Source organism: Pseudorca crassidens, chromosome 15 (genome assembly GCF_039906515.1).
Source record: "Pseudorca crassidens isolate mPseCra1 chromosome 15, mPseCra1.hap1, whole genome shotgun sequence".
Taxonomy (NCBI): domain Eukaryota; kingdom Metazoa; phylum Chordata; class Mammalia; order Artiodactyla; family Delphinidae; genus Pseudorca; species Pseudorca crassidens.
In genome coordinates this window covers 71,682,432-71,706,312 of record NC_090310.1, presented here as the reverse complement: position 1 = coordinate 71,706,312, position 23,881 = coordinate 71,682,432, and the positions used below count along the sequence as shown (strand labels likewise).

The 23,881-nt window shown below is 40.1% G+C and overlaps 1 protein-coding gene across 13 annotated transcripts in view; it reads left to right on the top strand.

The window, feature by feature from the left end:
- PTPRT (protein tyrosine phosphatase receptor type T) overlaps nucleotides 1-23,881 on the top strand; it is a 1,092,462-nt gene that overhangs the window by 853,117 nt on the left and 215,464 nt on the right. For all 13 annotated transcript variants that reach the window (XM_067708176.1, XM_067708171.1, XM_067708175.1 and 10 more), the window contains exon 13: nucleotides 20,588-20,624. In XM_067708176.1, coding sequence (XP_067564277.1) covers nucleotides 20,588-20,624 — 37 coding nt within the window. The remainder of the gene's footprint in view (nucleotides 1-20,587; nucleotides 20,625-23,881) is intronic.

Genomic DNA, 23,881 nt, shown 5'->3' with positions numbered 1-23,881 from the left:
GCCACCACACTTCCCCATTATACCCTAAGCTTTTCCTTCAAACTTTCATAATACCCAGACTCACTCTTGAAGCACCGGTGCAGTTTCTATCACAGATCCTGAGAACTTTCTTTTATTGAGCACCTGCTGCATCCCACACACTAAGCAAGGTGTTTTCATGTATACTACCTTATGATTGGTCTCACAAAGTGACTCCTTTTAAATCAGTGCATGCGTGGACTGCCAGAAGCACCATGAAATCTCATAGCATCTCAGTTACTTCATACTGATGGAAGGATTTTAGTAGCAGCTTTGTCTTTACCTCCCTGGAGATGTGGTCAAGAAATGTCTAACATTCCCTGTGACACTGTTCCACTTTAAAAGACTGTAGTTCTTCAAAGTCTACCATGCAGTGTGGTTGAGAGGCATTGGAAAACCTTAGATCTCTCCTACCCATCAATAGCTGAGCCAAGGTAGCAGAAATCTGTGAATCAAAGGCCTCCATACATCCTTTTTCTGACTTGTTGCCATAGTCCTATGTTAGGAACATATTTCTGGGTTTTATTAGCTCTGCGAAAATGGAAAGGAAAACTGAGAAATGGACATTTAGAACCCAGGGTCATCATCACACCTTTCTGTAACCACTTTGGAAAACTCTGGCCCGCTAAGCGTCCCCTCCCAGTTCTTGTCTGTCCCCAGAGCCTGGGTGCCGTGCCCCATCTACCTGCCCAGGCCTCCTTCCCAGTCCTCAGTGGATTTTGTCTCCTGGGGATCACCCAGCCCCTTGGGTATGTCTACCTCCAGGGCTGCATTCTACCCTTCGAGCCTTATCACTTGCTCTTGAAAGCTCTGAATTTCTGCTGAATCCCTGTTAGGTCTCAAAATTCTCTTTCCAGGTAGAGAGAAATTCTCTGAGTGTCGCGTTGTACAAATACCAAGGTGAGCTCCCCCAGGTTGCTTTTTCACACACTTACAGTTCCTAAAGATTTTATCATCAATGGTATGAGAGCTGAGGGACCGAGAGCATTTTCCTTTCAATGAAAATATACTTTAAACTCATTTGGAGAAGGAAATGAAGGTTGCCCAGATGTTGACAGCTGATAATCTTGCCAGCCTGGGCCTTGAGGCGTCAATGCTGCAGACCCTCATCCCTAAAAAGTTCAGTTTCCATATAGCAGGGCTTCTGCCTTCATCAGGCCCCTTCCAAACTGAGGGTCTCCATGAAGCTCAGCCCAATTGGCTCCCAAATGGTGAAAAAGTGGGAAAACCTCTGAATTTGGAAACTGGATGCATGAGCTTAAGTCATTTTATAGCCACATGAACTGAATATTGACCCTAAACTTCAGTTTCCCCATCTGTCACATGGGGATGAGATATGCCCTCCCAGACTCACTGGGGTCTTTGTGAGGCGTAAACAATAGGTGTGATAACTCTGCACATTCCTAAGCACCTTTCAAAGGAAGGTGTTGCTAACATGAATATGTGTTTGAGTACAAATTCAGCGTAGGTGTGTATATGCATATATACATCCATACACATAAACATCTTAGCGTGTGTATGTACATGTACATATGAATATGCATGTATACATATTCAGTTAAAATAAAAAGTTTATTTAGCCCAAGAATCTTAGTGGTAGAAAGGTTGTCACTGTGCCAGAGTTATATTGGCTTGGCCAAAAATTTCATTCGGGCTTTTCCGCAAGGTGTTACGGAAAAACCCAAACGAACTTTTTGGCCAACCCAATAGTATTGGTGGTTAATGAAATAGAACATTACCTACACCTCTTGGGCTTCCTGGAAGCCAAGGCAAAAAGGGGCACGTGGCAGGTTCTCTTACTTGAGAGAAAGAAGTATACCTATTTTTCATCAAAGACACTAGAAGAGGTATGTATCATATATATATCCTTACATAAGGGGCCTTGAGGAGATACCAATCAATATCATGATATCATTTTTGCTCAAACACTCCATTATTTCCTTTTCCACCAATGTGGTCATACAGTAGTAAACTGGAATTTAATGGAGCCATTTATATGCAAGGATTCTGTTTCTTGTGCTGTACAATAACATTAATGCTATAAATTAATGCCATTAAATAAGATGAATGGATCTCAAAGTTTCTTTCCCCTCAGCATTTTTTATGACTGTGTTTCGTATGGGGTCTTTCCTGTTGCATAGATTGGCGCTAACTATCTGTGATCTTAGGCAAGGGATTTAGACTCTCTGAGTCCCATTCTCATTTGGAAAATTTCAATACCCATAGTATCAACTTTATAAAACGTTTGTTAATTGTTTAATGAGAAGATGCATTTAAAAATGCTTATCACGGTGGTTGGCGGTCAGTAAACACTCAGTGTCAGCTGTCATTATTAGAATATCATAGGTGATAAGTATGAAGCAGAATGTGGGAGTTCACTGAGGAAAGAAAAAGCGAAATCTATGGGTGCACAAACATTTTTAACCCATCGATCAAATTTGAATAGACTGTGGATGGGGTACAGGAAGAGGAAATTCAGGAAGGAGAAGCAAAATCAGTGAAATCCAGGGTGTGCAAAGATATCAGCTGACATGCGGGATGCCTCGAGGAGAGAGAGGGAGTGAGACTCCAAAGGAAGGTCAGGAATGTTGTGCTTATAGACAGACAAGTTCAGAAGTGAGGCAGTTCTTCTGCAGGCCCTTCCTGGAGGCTGAATTTTGGTCAACTTCCATCTTTTACATCATGGACTCCAACTTTGCAAACTCATAAACTCAATTTACCAGGATATAGAGTTGAGAGGAGATTCAAATAAAACAAACCTACAAGAGAATGGTGGAAATAGTAGGCAATTCTTTTTAAAAATAATTCCTTCCCTCCTAAAGCATCCCTAAGTGTTTCCTATCTCAGAAGTCTGGGTTGCCCAAGATACCTCACCTTCTATATCCAGTTGCCACCGAGTCCTACTGATTCTACACTCTGAAATTCTCTCCAATCCATGTGCTTTTCTTATCTCCAGCGCCACTATCCTCATTCTGAATACCATCATCTCTTGCCTAAGAAACCTCAACAGCCACCCCCTGCACCAAGCTGGTCTTCTCACATCCACTCTTACTTGCCTCAAACCCATTCTCCACCCACAGCGAGCATACTATATGTATCTTCATTTAACAGATGAGTAAGCCAAAACTCAGAGAGGCTACTGAAGCACATTCCAGAAGCAAGAGACTGACCTGGGTTTGAACCTGTACATGTAAAAATGCTGTTAGTTGGTCCTGTGCAATTAATGTCATGCTTCGTGCTGAGTCATAACCCCACAAAGTGGAATCTGGCTAGACTGAGACCAGCAGAAGCCCTAAAAGACCCCCCAATCCCCCCACATCCACATTTTTCTCTTACGCCCACCAAACGTGGCCAGCTTCAACCCCCTGCTCAATCTTGAAACACCTGCTGGCCCTGTCGTTAACATCAACAAATAATGAGGAGCTGTACTAATAACAATTATCATAATAAATTGGCCTTTGATTACATCTGTCACCTGAGAATTTCAAAGACTTTACAAACATCAGTTAGTAATTATAGCTAAAAGGATCACTCACCTCAGATAAGAGCTGTGCAGGGAGGCAGGGAGGACAGCTCTGGCTTAGGTTGGTTTAGACCTGAGAGTCACCAGTCCCTGGGGGCAGGTCTAAGCCTCTCTCCATGAGGCTCAGAGGAACCACAGTTCTGACATCCCAATTAGGGGACAGTTTGTACAACTGCTCCATCAAAGTCCTGGTGCGGAGGAATGGGAAGCATGAAATGTAGTTTTGGACGGGAGCTTATAGATTGTGCAGTTCCTTTCTTTGTGCAGAATAAGAAACTGAAGTCCGGAGTAGAAAAGTGATTTGCCCATGGTCAAAGCCATGTCTTGAATCTAGTCTCCTGTACCTTGTCCGTATTTGTTTACTCTGCAAAATTATGACCATGCTCTCCTCTGTAAGGAGATATGGATTGATTGATTGATTGACTGATTGATGATGGTGATGATGGTGATAAAAATCCAACAATCATTTATTAAGGGCTTGCTCTGAGTCAGTGAGGGGATACACAAGTAAATGAGATACAGTTCCTGCCCTCAGGGAACCCACAATGCAATGGAAAAGACAGTCACGAAAGCAAATGTGTACAATAAACTATATCAATAGTCACATTGGCAGAATACCCAGTCTACAGCTGGAAGCCTGGAGGTGGAAAGGATCAGGAAGCATCTCATATAAAAAGTAACATTTGAGCTGAATATTGAAAGGTAAGTAGGCATTTCCCACACAGACAGTAGGGCAGCGGACAGGGTGTGTCCTGCAAAGGGAGCACCTGGGCAGAAGCCCAAAGGTTGGGAATTCTGTGATATGTTTGGGGAGATTTGGTGTGATTGGTTCTGGGTTTATAGAGGGAAGGCCTGAGAGAGACAGAGAGCAGATAATGGCCGGCCTCACATGCCATGCTAAAAAACTTGGGATTTATTCTGTTGAAGATGGAAAATGATCTTGTCAATAATCCCAACATCTGTTTATTACAATAATAAAGCCATGCATGTATACTTTTTGCATCTTTCAGGTATTTGTGCATTCGAAATTTTGTGCAACCCAATGAGATGTGCAGAGGACGTTGCTACATTCTATAAATGAGGACCCTGTGACTCAGAAAGATTAAGGAATTTACCTAAGGAATTTATCCAAGGTCCACTCAACCAATGAGAAATGAAACTAGAATTTGAATGTCTAACTTCATTTTTTATGGCGTATATAATATGTGCTAGGCATTGTACCATCAATGAAAAAGATGGGCAAGTCTCTTGCTTTCATGGTCTTTACATCTGGTGGGGAGCATGGAAAGTGACAATTAGTAAACATACAAATAAATAATTTTATCTTGTGATGGGTGAGAAAAGAATGATATGATAGAGGGCAACTAGAGAGTGTGGCAACTGAGTGGAACCATCAGGGAAGGCAACTTTGAGGAGGTGACAGGTAATAGAACTCGAATGTTGAAGATGTGAAGGTCTCAAGGCATTCCAGGGAGAGGGAACAGCAAATGCAAAGGTCCTGAGGATGAAATAAATTCAGCAGATTCAGGAATTATAAACCGGATCAACAGGAAGGGGGAAGGTGGTAAGAAGCTAGTCAGAAGCGATACCAGTGTTGGTTAATGCAGGGTGATGAAGATAAGGGGATTTTACCCTTAATCCACTAGGAAACCATAGGAGAGTTTTAAACAGGGAGTAGTGGGATTTGACTTAGGTAATTACAAGGTGATCTGGGTCACAAGGGGAAGCATTAATTATCAGAGTCAAGAAAGGCTGCGGATAAAATGGACAAGAAGCTACAGCAGCCATCCAGGCAAGGGATGGCATCCAGGCAAGCCATCCAGGCAAGGCAGTTTAGACCAAGGTGGTGAGAGCTGAGGCCAAAATAACATGATGAATTCAGAATATGGAAAAATATTTATTCTCTCCCTTTAAAATCATGTTAATATGGAAAATTTCAAACATATACAAAAATAAACAGGATAATAGACTCATTTTATATGCCCCTCACTCAGCTTCAACAATGATCAACCCATGGCCAATCGTTTTTTCCCTCTCTATCCCAACTAACTCTCTCCGCTCCTCCAAATATTTTAAACTTATTTCAGTGTCATTTCAATCTTACAGAAAAGCGTCAAGAATAGTATGAAGAGCTTTCACAAACTCTCCACCCCAATTCCCTAATTACTCACAGTGTTGCTTTACCATTCCATTCTCTCTCTGTCTCCCCTTCTCCTCTGCCCCATCTGTCTATTTGTCTGTTGGTCCATCTATCAATTGATCTATCATATCTCTATACCTAAATGCTTCAATGTACATTTCCAATACAATACAATACAATACAATTACCAGGAAATTAATGTTGATGTGATACTGTTAGCCCCAATTTTCCCAATTGTCTCCATTATGTCCTTTACATAAAAATTCTTTTTAATCTGATTCACAATCACAGGTTGCATTTAGTTGTCATATCTTTAGAGTCCTTGTATCTCAGTCTTTCATTGGTTTTCCTGAGCTAGACTCTTGAAAATTACAGGCCAGTTATTTTGTAGAAGGTCCCTAACATTGGGTTTGCCTGAGGTTTGCTCACCATTAGATTCATGATGAATCTGATGCTTCTTTGGCAGGAATACCACAGAAATGACGTTGAGTTTTCAGTGCATCATATCAGGAGACGCGTAATATCCATGTATTCCATTACTGGGATGTTAACTTGAGTCACTTAAAGTGTTGTTCATCTAGGTTTTCTCCATCATAAAGTTACTGTTTCTCTTTAATGTATATATATAAGGATATAATTCTAGGCTACGTAAACATCCTGTTAGCCATCAAAATTTCATCCCTTAGTTTCAGCATTTGATGATTCTTGTCTACCTCAATTATTGGTAAGATGTTCACTAAATGATGATTATCTAATTCCATCATTCTTTCTACCTGCATTAGTTGACATCTTTTGTGAGGATGAGCTCTGCTTTGTCTCATTCTTAACTAATTAATTTATTTCTAGTAGTAAAGACTCATAGATTCTTATTTTATTCAGTAGGTTATAAGCGATTGCCATCATTATTTTTAATGCTCAAATTATCCCAGTCTTAGCTAGTGGGAGCCCCATGCAAATTGGTTCCAATGTCCTTCATTTTTTATTCTCTTTAAGAAAAATTTTGCCGACTTTTAATTATGCAAAAACCATACAGATATCTTTTGATTATTGCTTTTATATGTATAAATTTTTCAAAGTAGAAGGATGGAATATACTTTATTTAGCAGGTTTAGCTTGATCTATCAATTCAAACATTTAAATAAATAGTATGTGGCTTCCATGTTTCCCTCTGCCTAAGCCCTGCAAGCATAAGGAGTGTGCCTTCAGGGAAGTGTGCCTATGTCCTTCCGACATGTCTCCATCAGTTCATGAAAACTTACTTTCTTTCTGGCACAATATCTTGTGCTTTCTCTGCCCCAACCCTGTTATGGGGAATGGTACTTAGAAACCAACATCTGGGAACTAGCGGGTGTCATTGCTAATGGATATCATTGCTTTTAGGCTCTGTGAGTGGACATAAACACAAGATATGCATATACCTGTATATTTTCATCTATCTATCTATCTCTGTATTAAAAACCAAAAATTCATAATGATACCCCAATTCCAGTTCAACATCAGAAGACTCATTCTAGTCTTTATCCTCCCCCTCATATTTTAACTTGTTTCTCTGACAATGAGAAACTTGCCTTTTATTATTCTCAATACATGTACTTATTTGTTCAACCCTAGGCTACCCAGAGAGCATTTTCAGAATTATTAACCTATACCACTTTGTAAAACAAATCCATTAACTAAGGTTCAACATATGCTTATAGTTCTTTCTGTCTTTAATCTGAGGCTGTATAAAATATTTTGTTCAAAATAGTTCTTTTTGATTGAATTCTTTTTTATTTCCCTAAGGAATGGTTATATATTTATTGGAAATACAGTTAGGTTTATTTGTTTCTCCTTGTTTCTAATTTTAGGTTCACTTGCCCCATCATTATTGATGTTTTTGTATATATAAAATATTATAACATAGTTCCAAAAGCCTAACCTGTACAAAAAAGTGCATACAAAAATATACACACCATTTATTTGACCCCATTTCCACCATCCCTTATGGGAAATTACTGTCATTAGTTTCTTATAATTGTTTTGCAAAATTAAAAGGTTCATGTATATTTTATTTCCCCTTCTACTTATAGAAAAGATAATACACTATTGATACCTGGAAATCACTTTATATTAGTTCATAAAGGTCTTCCTCAATCTTTTTTACAGTTGCATAGTATTTCACTATGTAGATGTATCTTAATTTATTCAGTCACTGTTACGTGTGGACAGATAGATTGTTTCCAATATTTTTGAACTGCAAACATTGCTGCAATAAAGTATTGTGTACATATATATTTTTTCATATTGTTGGAGGTGTGTCTTCAGGGTACATTCCTAGAAGAGGGATTGTTGGATCAAAAGGTGGACAAATATGTAGTTTTGGTAGCTGTTTCTAAGTTTCCTTCCTTAAAGGTTGAATCAGTTTTCATTCCCTCCAGCAATGTTTCAAATTATCTGTTTCTCCACAGCCTCACCAATAGTTTATGTAGTCTAACTTTAATTTTTGTCAAAGTTATACACACGGAGTTGTATCTCAATATAGTTTTAATTCCCTTTCTCTTATAAAAAATGAAGTTGACATCATTTCATATATTTAGGAGACATTTTTATATAATTTTGGAACTACATGTGTATGTCTTTTGCCCATTTTTCTATCAGGATTTTTACCTCTTTCCCCTCAGTTTTTAAGAACTATTTATATATCAGGGATATTAACTCTCTGTGTTATATGTTGCAATTTTCTAGTCTTTGCTTATAATGTTTTTGCCACACCAAAAAAAGAATGTAGTCAAATGCATCAGTTTTTTAAAAATTACATCCAGACTTTGAGTCATAGTGAAAAAGCCTTTTCTTACACCAAGGTTATAAAGGAATTCACCCATGTTTGCTTCTAGAACTTGTATAGTTTAAATATTTTTTACATTTAAATTTCTGATATTTGGTGTTTGTTTTGGGCATGGTGTAAAGTATGTATCTAATTTTATCTTTTTTCCCAAATGTCTATTTAGTTGTCCTAGCAACATTTAAAAAGTCCAGCTTTGCCCCAATAATTTAAGATGCCACATTTCTCATATTTTAAATTTTCATATGTTCTTGTGTCTTTTTTCTGGAAAATCCAGAAATTCTCTTCCACTCACTTGTTTGACTATTTATGTGCTAGTACCTCACAGTTTTAATTATAAAGGCTCTATGCCTTGATATCTGATAGGGCAAGACCCCCACCTGGATTTTCTCTTCCAGTGATTTCTAGTTCTTCTTGTGTGTTCATTTTTTCGTATAAGCTGTAGTGTTAACTTGTCCGGCTCCATAAAAAGCCTATTGGTAATTTTACTGGGATTGCCTTAAATTTATACATTAATTAGGGTGAACTGACATCTTTAAGATGTTGAATTATTTTAGCTGAGAACAGAAGATGTCTTTCTGTTTGTTCAAGTCTGCTTTTGTGTCTTTCAGGAGTGTTGTAAGGTTTTCTTCATATAGATTTTGCAGTTCTTGCTAAGTTTAATACCAAGTATTTAATCTTTGTTGCCATTGTGAATGGGATTTGCTGCCATATCTGCTGACTGAGGTTGGTTGTGTTTGTGGTTACTATTCATTTTGTATGTTAATTTTATATCCTGCTACCTTTTATCATTGAGTCTCTAAGGATTTTCAGATATACTGTTATATCATCTCCAAACATACTCTAAAGTTTATTTTCCAATTTGTATGCCTCTAATTGATGTCTTTTATCCAATTGCACTGGCTAAAACTTCCAGTATGATATGAAGGAGTGAGTAGTGGAAATAGGGGACATTCTACTCTTGTTCTTGGTATTAGTGAGAATGCCTTTACTAGAGTCCCATTAAGTAAGATGATGGTGTTAGAACTTGGATATATATTTTTATCATATTATGAAAATATTAATCAATTGCTAGTTTCTTGGGGTTTTTTTCTTTTAATCAGGAATGGGTATTAAATTTTGTCAAATGCTTTTTCTGCATGAATAGAGATAGTATGACTTTTCCTTTGATCCATTAATATGGTATACTATATGAATGGACTTCTTAACATCCAACCAACCTTGCATTTCTAGAATACATTCCACTTGATCATGGCATTTTATTTTTCTCAATGCAGTGTTGGCTTCTGTTCACCAACATGTTATGTAATAGTTTTACACATTCAAAAGTAAAATTGGGGGCTTCCCTGGTGGCGCAGTGGTTGAGAGTCCGCCTGCCGATGCAGGGGACACAGGTTCGTGCCCTGGTCCAGGAAGATCCCACATGCCGCAGAGCGGCTAGGCCCGTGAGCCATGGCCGCTGAGCCTGCGCGTCCGGAGCCTGTGCTCCGCAACGGGAGAGGCCACAACAGTGAGAGGCCCGCATACCGCAAAAAAAAAAAAAAAAGGAAAATTGGTCTATAATTTCTCCCCTTCTCCCCTCCTTTTCTTTTTCTGGTATTCTCTTCCCCAAGTTTAGGTGTCAATGTTTTGCTGGTTTCATTTAAAAATGAGAATGTTTTTCTTCATTTTCCATGCTGTAGAACAGTTTATGTCAGTACTATCTTGTCTTTAAAAGTCTGACTGAAATTCCCTATGGAAACATTTCAGCATGGTGTTTTTCTTATGGGGTATTCTTTAATATCTTCCTCTATTTATTCTGTGAAATTAGATCTGTTGGTTTTGTTTTTATTTGTAATAAAATCTATTTTATAAGCTATATTTTCCTAGGAAATAATCATTTCCATTTAGCTTTTCAAAATTATTTTCAGAGTAGTAGTAGTCTAATTTTAAGAAGTTTCTTCTTTTTCAATAGTTATTTCCCTGTTGTCATTTCTTCTTTTGTACAATGGTGCTTCCTCTCTTTTTTCTTTTTTCTAGTAGTTTTCTCTTCTCTATTTCAATAATTTCTGCTTTTGCCTTTATTATTCCCTACTATGGTCCTATTTTTGCTCATTTTTTTGTTTCGTTTCTAGATGTCTGTGCTGGAAATTTAGTTAATTTTTTTCATTCTTTCATTTTACCGATGTACTTTAATCTAGTCACTGCTTTACATGATTTTTTAGATTCCAATATGTAGATTTTCACTATTTTGCTTAAAAATATTTAAATTTTTGTTTACAACTTCCCTTTCACCTAGAAGTTGCCCAAAAGAAACTATTTTGTAAATTTCTAGGTGGAAGGACCTACTTGGTTTTTTTATATTCTTAAAAAATTCTCATCTTATTATATTGTAACCATAGAATGTTTCTTATAATATTTCTAATCTATTCAATATAGCAATGCTTTCTTAATTGCTAACATGTGGTAAGTTTTTCTGAATGCTTCATAAGAAGAAGGTTTTTCTCTATAATCAGGCTGTAGGGTTTGACACAGATCCACAAGATCTGCCTAATTATTTTAGCTCTTCTGTATCCTTGCCTATTTTTTTGCCACTCGATCTGTCTTATACTGACAGTAGTCTTCTATTATTCTTGTATCTCCTATAGTTTCTACTTCATAAAGGTGATCATTGTGGCTTTTGGTGCATAGATATTCATGCCTGTTATATTTCTTGTTAATTGTGGGTTTAGCATTAAAAAGTGTTCTTTGTTATATTTTATGCTTTTTAAATTGCATTTTACTCTGTCTGATATCAGGATCACTCATACGGCTTTCTTTCTTTTTTTTTGCTCCCATTCCTTTATTGTTGCCTTTCAGAATTACTTTGTTTTAGGTTTGACCTTTATATATAGCAGATAGTTGGGTCTCACTTTATGAGACATTTTGAAATATTTTTCATGTAATTATGAGTTTAAACCCATTCACGTGTGTTGATGTGACTGATATGTTTGGTCTCAACTCTGTCATATGTTCTTTATATCATAATTTACTGTATTAGTTTTGTAATACTTACCAATATGTTTTCCTTACCCTTTTACTTTAAAGTTTCTTTTGATATTTAGAAAGGTTTGTATTTTTGTTCTAGTAGTTATCTTTGTTCTTATACTTTTCAATACGTTCTATCCTCTCTTTTCTTATTTAACCTCTTCCTGGCAGCATGTTTTCTAGCATTTTTGAGGTATAATTAACAAATACAAATTGTATATATTTAAGGTATACCATGTGATGGGGTTTTTGGTTGATTTGTTTGTTTTGGGTTCTTTGTGAAGTACAGTTGATTTATAATATTATATTAGTTTCAGGTGTACAGCACAGTGATTGAGTATTTTTGAAGATTATACACCATTATAACTTATTACAAGATAATGGCTGTAATTCCCTCTACTGTACAATATATCCTTGTTGCTTATCTACTTTATACATAATAGTTTGTATCTGGTAATCCCATACCCCTAATTTGTACCTTCCCCCTTCCTTCCACTGTGAAGTGGTCACCATAATGAAGCTAATTAACACATTCCTCACCTCTCACAGTTACCATTGTGTGTGGTAAGAACACTTAAGATCTACTCTTTTAGCAAATTTCAAGTTTGAAAAACAGTGATATACAAATCTCCAGAACTTACTCATCCTATGTAACTCTTGGATCAACATCTCCCCATTTCCTCTACACTTTAGCTGCTGCATCCACTACTCTCTGATTTTATAAGTTCGACTTTATCAGATTCCACATGTAAGTGAAATCATGCATTACTTGTCCTTCTGTGTCTGGCTTATTTCACTTACCCTAATGTCCTCCAGGTTCATCCATGTTGTTGCAAATGACAGGTTCTCCTTCTGTTTAGGATAATAGTCCATCTTCTATATCTGCCACATTTTCTTCTCCCTGGTCCTAGCTGCCTCCAGACCATTCAGCCATGCTGATTCCCTCTGTTTTCTGGTTGGGACAAAAAAGAAATGGGCCTCTTGAGCAGCATCCTACATAGCTGGGGAGGTGGGTCACTCATGATGTTCTCCTTTCCCCCATGGGGTCTCTCTTGGCACTGAGCTGTGCCACTTTGGGGGACAGATGACACATGTAAAGTGAAACTGTTCTTTTTACCCTCCTCAGTGCTTCTGTTATCAGAGTTTTTGCTCCAGTGGGGTGCTGGGACCTCTCTTCTGGACTTTCAAGTTCCCACAAAGGCACTCTCATCCATGGGTGTCAAAATTATGTTTCTGGGGAATGATGAGTGTGAAAATTTATTCTGCCATCTTGCAGACATCATTGCTTTGTCAGTTTTTGACGGTATCCACTGACTTTCATCTGTACAACAATCAGAGTGAACTTACTCTGCTCTCCTCTTTCCCTATTTCTTCTCTTTCTCATTTTTACTTGCATTATTTTTACAAGAAAATGAAACATTTATATATTCTGCTTTCAACCATGTCCCTACCTTGTTTTAGTTTTAGATTTACAATTAAATATATTAAACGCTTCCCATCAATCCTTTTGCCAAAATTTCTTCAGTCATCTCTTTGTTGAATGAAGTTTATCCTCTGGCATATTTCTCAAGAAAGACTCATGAGTACAGGAATCTCTGAGTGATTGAATGTTGCAAGTTATTTTTCTATAGCTTTGATAATTGAAAGATACTTGGCTAGCTGTAAAATCCTTGGTTCGTAATTTCTTTCTTTGAGTTCTTGAAAATGCTGCTCCATATTTCTCAGCCTTGTATGTTGCTTTGGAGACACCTCATGGCAGCCTAATTCTCTTGCTCTTGTAAATTGTTTGATTCTTTTTGCCAGGAGTCCTTGAGACTTTTTTTTTTTTTTTAAAGTTAAACAGCTTTGCTAGGATCTTGAAATTGATCTTTCAGGTCTTTGAGTCCTTTCAATATGTAGGCTCAGGTCATCTCTTCATACCAGACATTTTCCTCAGATTATTGTTATAAATCTTTGCTTATTTAATTACTTAATCTGTCTTCTCAGGGATTTCAAGTAGAAATATTTTGGATCTTCTTTGTCTTCTCTTTAAGCCACTTTTTCACTGACTCTTGTTACATTTTTCTCTATCTCATTTTCATTCCCTTGGCTGTCTTTCTCTTTCTTCGATGCCCCTTATTAAAAATTTCCTTTGGGGACTTCCCTGGTGGCGCAGTGGTTAAGAAGCCACCTGCCAATTCAGGGGACGCGGGTTCAAGCCCTAGTCCAGGAAGATCCCACATGCCATGGAGCAACAAAGCCCGTGTGCCACAACTGCTGAGCCTGCACTCTAGAGCCCGCGAGCCACAACTACTGAGCCTGTGTGCCACAACTACTGAAGCCTGCATGCCTAGATCCTGTGCTCCACAACAAAAGAAGCCACTGCAATGAGAAGCCCACACACCCCAATGAAGAGTAGCCCCTGCTCACCACAACTAGAGAAAGCCCACATGCAGCAACGAAGACCCAACAAAGCCAAAAAAAATTTTTTTAATTAAAAAAAATTTCCTTTGGACACCTTGTAATTTAATAATTTAATCTTCATTTCTGATCACATTTGGTTTTGTTTTCTTTTTTGTTTGTTTGTTTTTTGTTTTTGCCTCTGAGTTCAATCAGCTCTTTTTTCCTAGTTCTTTTATGTTTCAGTTATTAATCTTTGCATTTCTAATTCAAAGTTGTTCGAGGAAGTTTAATTCAGTTTGGAGTATTATTGTGTTACAGATTCTTTTCTGGTTTGTAGTTTTTTTGGAGGGGATTTATATTTCTATCAGTTGGGATGTTTTGATTTTTATTTTCTGTTCTCTTCGTATAGCAGCTTTATTTGGCTTCTTCCATTTATTCATTTTGTAGATATGAGGTTCAGAAACACACTATTCTGATAAGGTAGTGAAGTATGTTTGTTTTAATGTATGACTGAATTTTTTGTATCATGGGGGATGGGTGCTTATATGCTCTCTGACTTGTCACTGTTGCTCTTCTCTTTTAATGTACAGAATCTTAAAATTCCCCCTTTTGCCTCTTTCCCTTTTATTATCCAATCTCCCAAGGACACTTCTCCCTTCTTTTTACCCTATTTTCCCCCATAAGTGATACCTATGGAAGATCACCACCTTGAATTATGTGTGCTTTCAGGTTTTCACATAGTCATTTCTTTATTCTAGCAGGATTCTCTTTCAGAATTTTCACAGATAGGAACTTGGTCTTTCTGAAGATTGTTTTATAAAATCTTACAGCCTCTACTACCTTACCTTTTTCCTCTTTCATGTTGTTTTTCCGTACAGCCCTGGCTGTCCACAAAGGCTTGTGTTGAGATCCTTAGAAATAGTTCATTCAACTGCAGTGCTTGTTCTTCTACTAACAGGGACTATGAAGTTTTGAGGGTTCTATATATATATTTTAAATTTATTTATTTTATTTATTCTTTTTTTTTTTTTTTTGGTTTGCATTGGGTCTTCATTGCAGCATGCGGGCTTTCTCTAGTTGGGGTGAGCAGGGGCTACTCTTCGTTGTGGGGCACGGGCTTCTCACTGTGGTGGCTTCTCTTGTTGTGGAGCACAGGCTCTAGGTGTGCAGGCTTCAGTAGTTGTGGCACACTGGCTCAGTAGTTGTGGCTCGCAAGCTCTAGAGCACAGTCTCAGTAGTTGTGGTGCACGGGCTTTGTTGCTCCACGGCATGTGGGATCTTCCCAGACCCGGGCTGGAACCCGTGTCCCCTGCATTGGCAGGTGGCTTCTTAACCACTGCGCCACCAGGGAAGCCCCTCTATGTATTTTAATGATGTTGAGGTTGTGAGTTTTGTATAGCTTTATTTTTTTCTTGTTTTCCTGTGTTGTTTTTTTGAAGGATATGTGGGGAGATTTGATTTTAGATGGTTATCATTTTCTTCAACTACTAAGAGCCAGCAGGAATTGACTGTGGATTGGTTGTGGGAAATTATGGAACCAGAAGAATTCAAGGATTACTCCTAGGTTTTTTACTTAGTCAACCGAGTAGATAATGGTAACATTTCCTGAAATGAGGAAAACTGGTGTGTGTATAAGGCCTGGAGTACAAGTGAAGAGAGTAACAGAGTTATCTTCTGGAGGTTTGTAGATTTGTTATGAGTATATGGATATATGAGCCTGGATCTCTGGAATACCATTGTTAGAAATAGAAATTTGAGCATTACAAGGGTTCAGTACTTAAAGCCTTGTAACTAAATGTAATCTCTTAGTGAGAATCTTGGGATACAGATGAAAGAGGATATAAAATGAGACCACTCCAGTGTTTGGAGGTCAAGCAGATGATACATGTCTAGCCAAATAAAATAAAATTTAAATTTAAAAAAGAGGATTAGGAACAGACAGTGAGGTAGGAGAAAAACCTAGAGAGTAGAGTGACCTAAAGGGCAAGAGGAGAAAAAGAGAAAGTGTCAGTTGCAACTAATATTGATGAGAAATTAAGGAAGATGGGGTTGGATCAGTGACCTTTAGAGTTGACCATCTGAAAGTCTTTGTCGACCTGATGAGAGCAATCTGATTGAGGTGAGTTCCAGAGAGCTGGTGAGGTAAGACAATCACGTCTGCACCTAGAGAGAGAACACAAAATATTTCCAGAGCTTGAGTTTCATCGGGAGTTTTCTGAATGGGCTTGCATGTTATTGGGAGTTTCGTCCCTTAGCGTCGGGCTCAGGGCCCTGGCTATTGCCTGAAGCAGAGCCTAGTGCCTTCCAGGAAGATCTGATAGGGTTGGTGACGAACATGTATCCCGTTAGAAGAGTACGCCACCAGGAGCCAGCTCTCCTGCGTCCTGCAACTTTGCTTTGCCTTTTGTTGGTGACTGAAGATCTGCAGATTACAGCATGCCTGCTTATTAGGGAGTTCTATCTCAGAGGGTCCTCTGGCCCTTTCATGCCTTAAAAGGCATTCCTCACTCATTTTTTTTCCCAGAGGATGAGCCTGCCAGGTGACCTAGTTGTAATGGTTCTGGGCTGCTCAGTTTCCAGAGCCTCTCTGCTTCCCTTTTCCATCCCTGGCTTTCCGATGGCTCAGGGTCCTGTTCCAAGTCAAAATAGAATTCCTTCATACAAATTGCTTGGCCTGTTTTTCAGAATATGGCTGTGCTCCACACCACGGTGCCTGTAAACAAGCCAAGCAGGGCATCTTACCTCAGTGGCAAAAACATATTTGCCAACAGGCACCTCAGCAAAGAAGGCCATTTACTTCAAGGTTACTTTGTGTGGCTTATTATCTGTGTAACCTTAGGAAATTTTATGTAATCTTGTTTCATTAGAGAAAAAAAGAGAGCACTGTGATATTCATCGCATAGCCTTGCTACAGGAATGAAAAATAAAATAGGTACCTTAAGAAAAGAGAAACTTCCTCTTTTTTTTTTTTTTTTTTCTTAGTGATGCTTTCAGGGACTGACATGCTAAGTGGATGAGCCACACCGAGGCCAAACAACAGCTTAGGGATCAGGGCAATGGAAGAGCAACACAGGAAACTGGGCTGCAAAGAGAATAGACTGAGGACCCAGTGGGTTACCATTAATACCAGAAGCATGGGGCAGGGGGAGGTGGTGGGAGGACTCTGGGATCAAGCAGAGACAATACACGCTTTGCAAAGGTTTGGGGCGGAACAGGATCTCTGTAGCCAGGCTCTCCCTCCTGGTCCAAGCCACTACCATCATCTCTAACACCACACTCTCCCCACCTACTAGTTTCTCTTGCACCGAAAGTCTATTCTCTATACCACAGCCTCTACATTTTGGAAAATGAAAGTCTGAACATTTTATTCTTCCTACTCATAACTATAAGCAACCTTAGAATACCCCGCCTACTCTACCAAAGTGGCCTTCTCCATCCCTTTCTCTGTCATTTGATTGGTGGGAAAATTGAGCCACAGAGAGGGGCAATGAGTTGCTCAGTATCGCACAGCACTGGCAGATCCTTGAGTAGAAGCAGGTCTCAACAGAAGCACAACAGTTAGGGCATTATATTCTATCCCAAAATGATATATTCTTGTGTGCAGATTTGCAAGTCTAGAGTGGGAAATGGAATGTGAGTGAGGTTAAAATAATGGGGACATGAAATTGTATTGTACTGTGGAGATGGATCTGAAAATATACCAAATGCTTTTCCTTTTCCCAAAGGCTTACATAATCTTGGCACAAGGAAAGTACTAATTTCCTTTTTACGGAACCAGTTAGGAACTTTGAGTTAATGCCCACAGGCCAGACTTCCCAAATGATCAAATGCAGAATTTCAAGCATGTTCCTGACTTGCTTGCTAACAATTCAGTCACCCAGAAGGCCAAGAGAGTGACTCAGGACTTTGTTATTCTGTACTTGATTCTAACCAACAAAGACAAATTGGTTATGGAATTAAAGATGTCAGGAATTTGGGAGAAAGCAGATTATGTCAGTGTCGTGTTGGTGAGAGCCAAGGATAGTTAAACATAATCAGATGTGTGCTCTAGATGATAGAAAATAGTTTAATAGATTCGGGTGGAGGAGGTGGTATTGGGAAATGGCTCACGTTCAGGCACGCAACTGTGGAAGGGAAGATGATTCTAAGGAGAATTAGAAAGTTCTACGAACAACTCAATGAGGAAGAAGGGCAGTAGAATAAACCGCTGTGGCTACCCAATATTCCCTTTAATGTGACACATTTTAAAGTGAACTTTCCCTCACAAGACACATTAGCCTTCACCTTTGTGGAGAGAAAGTGACCCAGAAGGAGCGTGATGGGCATTAGTTCAAAGCACTCGAATTCTTATCGTATGAGGAATTGCTGAAGAAGAAGAAGGTTAATGAACCTGAGAACTGTCTTTCAATATCAAGACGTCTTTCCTACACAAGCAAAGGCAGACTTTCTGTCGTCTGCAGAACAGAATCAAGACCATTGGGGAGTCATACTTGGGTTTAATAGGAGCGACAATTCCTAGCATTTGGAGGTGTGCATGGATAAAATAGACTCTGCTGTAGACATTATCGTTGCTTCTCTCTTGGTGCCTGGACGACTCCACTTCCTACCTCACTAAGTCAGGCATGGCCCTGGGAGTGGCTCTAGCTGATGAAACCTGAGTCAAAGTAAAAGTGTTATTTCTGATAGTTGCCAGTGCTTAACTCTTCACCATGCTTTTCTCCTGCCTCAGTGAACACTGAAGCACTCCAAGCCTTGGTCTTGGAGTGACTACAATGATTAGAGTATCCCCTAACCACCACCATGACCTCGCCCTCAGACCCAGCCATACGCCTACATTGGACATGTAGCTTGAGTGGAAAATAAACCTTTGCTGTTCTTAGCCCCTGAATTTCATGGGTTTTATTACTTCTGCGTAATCCTGACTAGCTCAGTGTCTTCAGGATGCGGTGGTTCCTTACGTGTGAGCGTTAGCAAGATAGGCATTGGATTCCTGAGCCTCACACACTTGCATTCTTTGCTTTTTTTTTTTTTACGTCTTTATGGGAGTGTAATTGCTTTACAATGGTGTGTTAGTTTCTGCTTTATAACAAAGTGAATCAGCTATACATACACATGTGGCCCCATGTCTCCTCCCCCTTGCGTCTCCCTCCCTCCCACCCTCCCTATCCCACCCCTCTAGGTGGTCACAAAGCACCGAGCTGATCTCCCTGTGCTATGCCGCTGCTTCCCACTAGCTATCTATTTTACGTTTCGTAGTGTATATATGTCCATGCCACTCTCTCACTTTGTCCCATCTTACCCTTCCCCCTCCCCATATCCTCAAGTCCATTCTCTAGTAGGTCTGTGTCTTTATTCCCGTCTTGCCCCTGGGTTCTTCATGACCTTTTTTTTTTTTCTTAGATTCCATATATATGTGTTAGCATACGGTATTTGTTTTGCAGTTCTATTTACAATAGCCAGGACATGGAAGCAACCTAAGTGTCCATCAACAGATGAATGGATAAAGAATATGTGGCACATATATACAATGGAATATTACTCAGCCATAAAAAGAAAGGAAACTGAGTAATTTGTAGTGAGGTGGATGGACCTAGAGTCTGTCATACAGAGTGAAGTAAGTCAGAAAGAGAAAAGCATTCTTTGCTTTTTATTTTCCTTTGCTATACAATATTCAGACTCTTACTGGGGGTATAACTTAGTCAACTGGAATGTTCAACTGGTTCCACGACCTCCTAGGATATGGTCCCAATAACGCAGGCTAAAATGATTCTCTTGCTAAGCACACTCTTCTTTATCTCAACTGCATGCCCAGCAACATCATAAATTTATGGAACCTGTTCACTTGGGGAGTAGCCAACAGCAACAAGATAGCTCACCAAGCAAAGATTCTATTGCCACGCAGACACACCCACACAACATTATCTATGAAAACTGTAAGATGTCTACCAGAGATCTCTCGGCCAAAGTAACTTTTTTTTTTTTTTTTTTTTTTTTTGCGGTACGCGGGCCTCTCACTGTTGTGGCCTCTCCCGTTGCGGAGCACAGGCTCCGGACGCGCAGGCCCAGCGGCCATGGCTCACGGGCCCAGCCTCTCCGAGGCATGTGGGATCTTCCCGGACCGGGGCACGAACCTGTGTCCCCTGCATCGGCAGGCAGACTCTCAACCACTGCGCCACCAGGGAAGCCCCAAAGTAACTTTTTGAACATGAATTTTGCAGTTTGTTTCTTATATGTTCATATTGACTGGGCTATTCCTAAGCGTCTGTCTCAGTGTTTGCATATAGGTGCGTTGTATACTTTTAACTGAGCTCCGCAAGGATGCCCTTGATACCATCTACTAACCCATGCAACAGAGTGAAGCACACACATGCCACCGTGTGTGGGTCACTTAGTGTTATGGTTAAAGTTGTTCTGTGCTGGGCAGTATTTATGCATTGGTTCTGTCTGGGGAAGAAGCTTATAAGGTGATGGGAGCCAGGAAGTGAAAGTAACGAAGTACGTACCTAGCATGAAAAGAAATGACATAGAATTAAAAGGTGATTCCAATGGTGGAAAAAATGGAAGGAACACATTTTAAATTATAATTTAAAATACATATGCATGCCTATATATGCAAATATGTATATGTATATTTTATATGGATTAAAACACCAAACCCACGACAAATTAACTGAAGTCTCACTTTTGTTTTTCACAGGAGACCAAAATCAACTGTGTTCGTCTGGCTACGAAAGGTATGTCGGCATGCCCTGTCTGTCTTCAGCCATTTAAGTACTTCTCCCTGTAGCCACACAGGGAAATTTTAGGCAACAATGGCTAAAAATAACAAGAAAGAATTGTTATTTTCATTGGAGTCATTTGCATCTAGCTATTAATATATACTTATGGTATATATTAATAACACAGTGCCTAAAGCATAGGAAGAGCTCAAAACATATTTGTTTAGTCAGTGGATGGCTGGATGGCTGGACCAACTGGTACATTAATCAGTGGAGTGGTAAATATAAATTTACTCAAATAGCCTTCTGCTATAGATTTTCATTGTATTTGGGTCTGTGTTTGGGTATTTTTTTTTGCATGTCAATTAGACCTATCTTCTGGTTTTGTGCTTTATTCAACTGGCGCGTGACTTTCAAAAATGAGGTGATTAGTGTTAGTGCCTTCGGTAATGAGAAAACAAACACTGCATCGTTATGTAGTTGGCATTTTCAACACTAATCCCGAAAACTAAGGCAGCATTGTTCAGGCTCATCACTTTTTGTTTCCCTAATTGTAATTGAATTGCCTGACTCTTTCCGTTGGTACATGTTTCTGTTTATTACTCTTTAAAAACAAAATCAATGAATGGTTTGTATATCATTTAACCTATGACAAGGTTGAATGGTTAGAAATCAGGTTTATCTTTCTGTTATAGAATTGATCCTTTAAACAGCTATCCTCCCTGTATAAACACACCAAAATTAGGCAATTGCACTCTGTTCCCTGCATTTATGGACAGCATATACAGGTTCCTAGATTGCTTCCACAGCGATGATAAGTGTAAATATAAGTAAACATATAGTCATAGATATAAACTGTAGACAAAGACAGTGACTCAAGTACGTATACACATATGTGAGGATATACACGCAGGCACACACATACAGAGGAAAATGCACACATGTCGGAGGGGAAGAGACAAGGGACGGGGCGGGGGGGAGAGAGAAGAATATTTTATGGTTATTTGGCAAAATATGCAGTGAGACCTATCACTTTTATAACTTTGAAGAAAATCACATCAATTTGTAGGCAGAAAAGGGAAGATGCAGGAGGAAGAAGACAGGAGCACTAAGGGCTCCCTGTGATAAGAACTCACTCTGGTTTCACATCCGTCATGAGAGGTCGACATGTCCCTAACGTGTTCTCTCTCGAGAACCCAGGCTACCAGACAGAAAGAGATAAAATACTCCTTGTGAGGCAAGGAGAATTGATGGCCTGCAAACAAAAGTGACACAAATTATGGGCCTTGGCAGACTTCTCCACTGAAGAAAACAGATAATCTAGAAAGAAGAACCTCCTCAGATGGCTAGCACTAAAGCTCTGGTCTCAAGCTGGACAGCTGGGTGTCTGCAGCATCCCCCAGGAGCGGGCAGGAAACACACAGAAACCTTCCCCGTGACGGTGCTCCACGGCTCCCACTAGCTCTTGACCCCTAGACGAGGGAGGAATTGATGCCATTGATCTCCCCTGCAGGATGTGTGGGATCCTAAGGACACCCTCTGGGACGTAAGCCCTCCTAAAGGGGAGTTTGTTGGATCGTATTTTCTGAACCGGGAATTCGGAACATATGATCGGACAGGCAAAGGTATACGTGGGGACTTCGAGAGAGAATATTTTAAAGTATATGTTGCTGGCAATGTCAGGACTTACTGTCCTGCTAGACATAGAGCCCACCATGCCACACTTCTCCGAAGTTGCATTGCTGATCTGCAGAATTACAGTGGCCTTTAAAGAACTGGAAGAGAAGAGCTCTCTACCTCTTCTTAGCATAAGGGTTTCTCTTCTTGTCTGATGTTTAGGTTACAATCTTGCTTTAGTGGAGTGTGTTGTGTACACACGCCAGGTGTGGCGTGGGAAAGGATAGAAACGCATTAATGAGTATGAATGCGCCGCTGGCCATGCCCAGGCAGGGCTCAGAGGAGTCGGGAGTAAGTGGTGGATTCCAAGCTTCCACACCCTTGTTTTCCAGTGAGGGCCGTCACTCCAGCCAGGAGAAGCAGGCTCTAGCAGCACTTGGCAGTGGGGCAGAGGGCTGGATAATGCCGAATGCCCGTCAGCCACAGGTCAGGGAAAGCTGTGTTTGGCATCCAGGGTCAACTAATTCACGCACTGCCCATGAGGACTTGATATCAAGGATCTAAGTCCAGGAATATTTGACCCATCCCTTTCCTGATGGTGTGAATCAAATTTCCCTTTTTATGGGTTTGCCGAAAATACTGTTTTTATTAAGAGAGAAAATACGATGGTGGGAATCCTGCAGGCAGTGGGGGTATGTGAAGTCCCAGCGGTAGATTCCATGGGCCATCTGTCTCCCTCCGGGCTCCTCTACCTCTCCGTCATCGTGGCACCTCCTGCACGGGTCTGCCAGCAGCCGGCCAGCCCCTGGAGTATGGTCACACGGGCAGGCTTGAGGCCAGTGCTGTGACGATGAAGCAACTTGCTGATGTCCTGTCCCTGACCCTGGTGACTCCAGACAGCATCTGTGGTCAGCTGTGTGGGTCCCGGGGAACTGGAGGGCTGCCACTCAGAATGGAACAGGCTGGAGCTGTTCAAGGTCGTTCTGACCTGACCGGATGCCCAGGGCATCTTCTATTAAATACAGTCCTTGGTTCTGGCATGCAGCTCTAACCCTTGTCTGTCTGTAAGGTCGCTGTTAGTCACCCAAGCTCTAATTAAGTGCTGCCCAGTTTTGAGGTTTGCAAAGCAAGGGACCTGGGTTAGTTTTCGGCGACTGCAGAGTCCCACAGACTAAGTGGCTTAAACAACAGAATGTATTGTCTTACATTTCTGGAGGCTAGAAGTCCAAGATCAAGGTGTCAGCAGGGTTGGCTCCTTTGAGGGCTGTGAGGGAGAGTCTGTTACACTCCTTTCCTCCAGCTTCTGGTGCTTTTCTGGCCATCTTTGGCATTCCCTAGCTTGTAGAACTATCACCCCGATCTCTGCCTTCTTCACATCTTCCTCTGTGTGTGTCTGTCCAAATTCTCCCTTTTTATAAGGACACTGATCGTATTGGATTGGGGGCCCACCTTACTCCAGTATGACCTCATCCTAACTTAACTAATTACCTCTACAAGGACCCTATTAGCAAATAAGGTCACAGTCTAAGGTTAGGACATTAACAAGAATTTGGGGGGAACACAGTTCAATCCATAACCGGCCCCATGCAGTTAGGGGCAGTGTCCAGTGGTTCCCATTGAAACCTCTGACTCTTTACCATTCACAGCATGATCCC